This window comes from Triticum aestivum, chromosome 5A (assembly GCF_018294505.1).
Source record: "Triticum aestivum cultivar Chinese Spring chromosome 5A, IWGSC CS RefSeq v2.1, whole genome shotgun sequence".
Classification (NCBI taxonomy): Eukaryota; Viridiplantae; Streptophyta; class Magnoliopsida; order Poales; family Poaceae; genus Triticum; species Triticum aestivum.
Genome location: NC_057806.1, coordinates 56343179 through 56349167, shown reverse-complemented (window position 1 = coordinate 56349167; position 5989 = coordinate 56343179). Strand labels below are relative to the sequence as shown.

General features: G+C 54.8%; 1 protein-coding gene across 1 annotated transcript; it reads right to left on the bottom strand.

Moving 5' to 3' along the window:
• Nucleotides 1–4432: 4432 nt before the first annotated feature.
• On the bottom strand, nucleotides 4433–5277 carry LOC123106562 (neo-calmodulin). The gene has a single exon (XM_044528685.1). The coding sequence runs from the start codon at nucleotides 5131–5133 to the stop codon at nucleotides 4636–4638; it is 498 nt and encodes a 165-aa protein (XP_044384620.1). The 5' UTR covers nucleotides 5134–5277; the 3' UTR covers nucleotides 4433–4635.
• Nucleotides 5278–5989: the final 712 nt, after the last annotated feature.

The following is a 5989-nucleotide window of genomic DNA, read 5'->3' as shown; positions in this document are numbered from 1 at the left end:
AGTAATATACCTTTTTTTGCGGGGTCTAAGCTAGTATACTTTACAAAGGAAGATTATGGCAAAAAGAAAAGTAGCCCGTGAAAACATTTCACTCAGGAGCATCAATCATTTGAATGTCCTAATTTGGTCATGCGACTGCTTTAAAAAAACAATTGCTCACTTTGATGTCCCAGGCAATGAAAAAGGCACTCTTATATATATATAGAAGGGCACTAATCTGTGCCGGCGCACCGTCCCAACCATTCGGCCGGTCGCGTCAGGGCCGTTGAATTTGAGCCGCGTGGGCCATTGGATCTGGCGGAAAAAAGGATTTGCCCCGCAGCTTCTTCCTCTCGCTGAAATCACATCTCCCACTCGGTGCGCGCATCCTCTCCCCTCTGGTGGCTGACCTTATCGCCGGTCCCCACCCCTGCCGGCCGTCCTCGTCGCCGGTCCCCATCCACGCCGGCCGTCCTCGTCACCTATCCCCACCTTCGCCGTCCGTCCTCGTCGCCGCCTTGACCCATGAAACAGCTGCACCTGCGGTTGTAGCTCTCGACAACGACGGGTGAAGCTCAGGTTGCAGCTCCGCCGCCGCCCCTCGCCGCAGCCCTGTCGCCATGGCCACACCCAACCATTCCTTTCTCCTTCATCATCCATGTGCAGATATATTTTGCTTCAACCATGGTTCATTTTTGCTACGACCGGTGACATGAATCGCTACAACCATTCTTGTTGACAGTCACGGCGGCGACCACGATTTGCTTCAACCTTCGTCGGGTTTTGCCGGGAGTAGCAAGACGTGGCACCGGTTGTTAGCTTTTCCCGCTGTCAATTGCAGCAAAAAATCGCCTGCAGCTCTTACCGATGAGGGTCGCAGCACCGACAAAGGAGTGCCGCCATTGCATCAACGGTGAGGTGCCAGTTCTAGCTATTTGTCGCCGGGTTGAAGCTTTTCAAAAGTAGGGTTGAAGCTTTTCATGTCAACCATTGCAACTTTTTCATTGTGTACTTGCGGGTTGAAGCTTCCTATAAAGCCAGTTGAAGCTTTTTATAAAACCGGTTGAAGCTTTCCAAAATGATGGCTGTAGATTTTTTTTATTTCATAGTGGTGGGTTGAAACTTCTCTACTCCACCGTTTGAAGCTTTTTTAAATATGGGTTGAAGCTTTCACATGAACTATTGAAGCTTTTTTTAGTTGTACGGGGGTCCGTCGAAGTTTTTTCAAACTATAGTTGAAGCTTTCATATGAACGATTGTAGCTTTTTTCAGTGCATGGTGTCTTGTTGAAGCTTTATATACCGCTGGTTGAATCTTTCGAATCGAACGGTTGTAGCTTTTTTGGTCGTCGGTTGCAACATCGGTGGAGGAGCAAAATGCTTTCAATTTCGTTTGGAAGAAGATGGTTGCAGCAGTGGGGAGAGGAGGTCGCGCCGCCGTGCTGGTAGCTTCTCCGGTGGACGGTTCTAGCAACTCTCGGATGGCTTATCCATGGCGGCTTTCAACTCCGGTCGCCGGGGCGGAAGGAACCTGCAGCGGCGGGCAATGGAAAAAAGTGGGCGTGGCGCTGACGTTGAAGGTATGGACCTGCACGGGATTGGGGCTAGCTGGCTGTGAGATTTGAAGGAGGAAGAGGAGGGGCATGGCCACCCCCATGCGTGGACACGGCTAAGAGAAAATTTAGGAGGGAGAAGGGGATCGGGAGGACGAAGGTAGCGAGGAAGAAGATAAGGCAGGGGCTGGTGGGTCACGCGAGGCGTACGATGGCCTCGATCACGTGGCTCGCACCGGACTAGCTGGAAGTTTTGGCCGGTGCGCCGCGTAGAAACGTTTCCCTATATAGAAACATATAGTTGCACAACAAGGAAAGGAAAGGAAGAAGGCGGAGAGGCTGAATTCCTTGGCAAGAAAAAAGATCGTGTCGCCTGCGTCCCTCTCGCGAACGGCGTTGATAGCCGCCCCACCCATGGGCATCCCCCTTCCTTCCCCTCTCCTTGCCGCCACCAGAGGGCGCTGCCTGGGGCAAAATTTCGTATTTTGACCCTTTTCTGAAAGTTAATCGAGATCTGACCTTAGTTTGTAAAAATTTCCGGATCTGACCCTTTTGCTACTATCAAGGTTCATAGCGGTAGGATGTAACAGCCTACCGCCAGGGACCTTGGCGGTAGGAAACACCCCTACCGCCAAACAAGCTGGCGGTAGCCTAATACAACCCTACCGCCAAAGTGCCCAGCGATATGTGCGAGCATGCACTGTGTTCCATACTTAGGAAAAATTTCTGGTAGGGTGTGCAACCCTGCCGCCAGGGACCTTGGCGGTATGCTATTAAACCCTACCGTCATGGACCATGGCGGCAAGAAAGGGTCAGATCCCAAAATTTCTGCAAGGCAGAGTCACATCTCGATCAAGTTTCTAAAAATGGTTTAAACATGAAATTTAGCAACCGTCGGGCGAAGCCCGGTCAGCGTTGGCGGCGGCGGGGTTCCTACTCCCTCCCTGGTGCGCAGCAGCAGTGCGACATGCGGAGGCGTGTCAGGGGTGCGACGCTGGCGCAGGGCGTAGCGGCTGGGATGCACACATCATGGCAATCAACATGCGGCCCAGATGTGCCATGGGACGAGGCGCTTCCGGCACGGACGCTCCACACCACCCCTTCCACCCTCATCTCAAAGCAGCCACCACCGACGCACCTCCAGCCGCGGCCATGGCGGGCCGAGCCCGCCACCCCACACGAGCCAGCCAGATCAAGTTGCGCGCCCACAAAGCGGCCCGAGCGCCACCATCCTCGGAGCCAGCGGGCTCCTCCGATGGTGGCTAGGTCAGAAGGAGAGGGAGGGGGAGGTAGGCAGCGACGCTGAGAGTTTCCGCGTGTCGCCGAGGAGGGCAACTCGGGGGGCGAGAAAGTTGATGATATTCAATAATATTCCGGCGGATGCGAGCACGCAGGGAGTGTAGAATCAGTCACCGTTGATTTACTTGTCATAACTTCTTATCAAACTATAAGGTAAATAATGGTCAAGATCTTATAAACATTTATTTACACAATTACATAAATATAGGTAGATAAATCACGAGGTAAAGTATTAGAATATTTAAATCTTGTTGCCTCGTACGGGTATTGTCCTAGTAAACGAAAACATGAACACGCGGTTTAGTAAAATGGATAGCATCCGTTTCCACGTGACACCCAAACGTGAATATCCGAATTGAAATTAAATTCAAGTGCTATATAACTGGATTTGGAATCATATCAAATGAATCAAACTCAATTCTTGGGAGCAAAACGAGGCGTAAAAAGCATCAATCTTTCAGCCCCAAGAATAAATCGAGCAGAGCTGCAGTTTATGCATTCAGTCACACCAGAGCATTTGGGCCTCACGCGCCCGGCCTGGGGCCTCGAGGCGCAGTCCATGGACGAGATCCTCGGGCGAAGGGCAACACCTATAGACCAGTCGAGCTCTCGGAGGAAGGCGCCGCACTCCCTGCACTGGTCACCCATGACGGCGTGGACCGTGCTGTCCGCCACGAGCACCAATAGACGCGCGTGCATCTCCACGCGCACGTGACCGCCGTGGCCACGAGTCGTGCTGGATGTGGCGCGCGGAGGGTGCCGTCCACGGTCCATGCCCGGGGACGACGGTGGCTGTCCATGGCGAGCTTGGCGAGTTGAGCGAGTTCGGACAGTGGCGTCCTTCTCTGTGCATGCAGCAGTAGCAGCAGCAACAGCCGGGCGCGCAACTGCTAGAGCACTCACGCACACAAACACAACACATGCACAGAGCACGCACTCACGCCCAGGTGCTAGAGCATGCACCCACACAGCGCACGCAGGCACTCACACACACGCGCACGCCAAGGCACACGTCATGCACGCCCAGGTGCTAGATCACGCACGCACACAACACACACACTCACACAGAGCACTCACGCACACACAAGCACGCCCACGCACACATCATCCGCTGGCCGTCCGCCTCGAGGCGTCGTCGTCCGTCCGGCTTCTGCTCCTCTCCCCAAGCAGGTGCTCCACGAGCAGACCGGTGGCTGTATGTCGAGCCCAGCCGCCGCGCGCTACCTCGCCGTCGCCTCATCCGCGCCCGCCCCAGCACCGTGCTTGGAGAGGCCCAGGTTTTCCGGGCTGGGTGAGCAACAAGGCCAGCGGGGGCAGAGCCACGGCCACCTCCGCCGGAGCTCCATCTCCGCCTCAGGTCTTCCCGCGTGCTCGGTGAGAGATGTACCCCGTTGGGATGGACTGAGTAGGGCAGGGGCAGTTTGGACATTTTACAATGGGCCCATCCTGCCAGAGGCAAATCGTCAAGTTTCTGTCAAAGATGTGGCAAAAGATCAATGCCAATGTAAACAAGGGCACGGCAAAGGTGGGGAGTTGGATAATCACTGGAGAAAATTATTTAACTCTCTGCACCACTGGCGCCGACGGAACAGAATCACCACGTTCAGTTAGTTTCTTTTATTATTTATATAATCTCTAGCTTTTTCCAATAACAGTTGTAACCAATCAATCAAGAATTCAAGATCCATTCATCCAGACATGCATGGCTAGCTTAGCTAACTTCCTCCCCGACAAGATGTGTCCGTCCACCGAAGAAATGGACGACGGACGGACGGACGGACTATATATCTATCTCGGACAGACTCTCAATGCTGCTGCTGGTCGGCGTCGGAGAGCATCATCATCCTGACGAACTCGTCGAAGTTGACGAGGCCGTCGCCGTCGAGGTCGGCCTCCTGGATCATCCCGTCCACCTCCTCGTCGGTGAGCTTCTCGCCGAGGCTGATCATGACGTGGCGCAGCTCGGCCTTGGAGATGTGGCCGTCGTGGTCCTTGTCGAACACCCTGAAGGCCTCCCGGAGCTCCTCCTCGGGGTCGGCGGCGTCCGCGTCGGCGTCGGCCTTGCGGGACATGAGCGCCAGGAACTCGGCGAACTCGATGGTGCCGTTGCCGTCGGCGTCCACGTCGCGCACCATGTCCCGCAGCTCCTCGGGCGTCGGGGACTGGCCCAGGGAGCGGATGACCGTGGACAGCTCCTCCGCCGTGATGCAGCCGTCGCCGTCCTTGTCGAAGAAGGCGAAGGCCTCCCGGAACTCGCTCATCTGCTCCGAGCTGATCGCTGCTGCGGCACCGGCGCCGGCCATCCTGCTACCTCTTCTTCGATGCTTGCACGGAGATGGCTATGGATTGGTCGATGTGGGTGGGTGGGTAGGAGAAGGAATGAAGCTGAAGGTGCGATTAACTTGGATGTGTTCAGAGGATTGTGAGGTGGTGGTTTATATAGGAGGCGGATGGGAAGCAGAGGCAGGAACGGTCATGTCGGAGATCTGAACGCCGGAGGGAGAAGCTGTGTGGCTGCCGTTGACTCGTCTGTCACACACGCGCACGCATTAATTCCAGTAATCCCGTCTTCAATCCTAGGCCAAGCCAAGTCAAAGGAGATGGGTCGATGCAGATCAGCGCCCCACCGCACGCACGCACGCGTTCCCAAAGTGCAAAATCTAAACAGTTTAGAAAAGGAGGAAGATGGATTCTTCTGAAATCGCAAAGGCAAAATGCTTGCAATTTGAATCGAATACTCCTCCTTTGCGGACTACATCTGCATGCTCTTTTTTTCATTTGAAGATTTTCTATAGTCTAGTTGAAGTCGTGATCTATGCTGGAGTAGTAAACTGGTGGCGGCACGGGGCGCACCGCCCGTGACGTGGTTTTGTTAATCTCGGGGACGCGTCCGTCCAGCGCCATGGGCGGCCCGGGCGTAGCTGTGAACAGCTGGACAGGTCGGGGCTGCGGGCGACACACGGCTCGGTCGGTGCGGTGTCCGCTTCCGCCCACGCAAACACGGATTCGCATCCTCTGCACTGTCCTGCTGCACTTCCTGGCCCAAACCAGTGTTCCTACTTAACAATAATAGGTTCATATAATTTGGCAAGTGTACGTACGCACACCATAATTCCCAGAGATTTCAGAATGTCTGGTCTGGTTACACGACCAGCTCCA

What these genes read in the sequence shown, in the direction of transcription:
- LOC123106562 (XM_044528685.1), bottom strand. Translation starts at nt 5,133, where the DNA reads ATGGCCGGCGCCGGTGCCGCAGCAGCGATCAGCTCGGAGCAGATGAGC.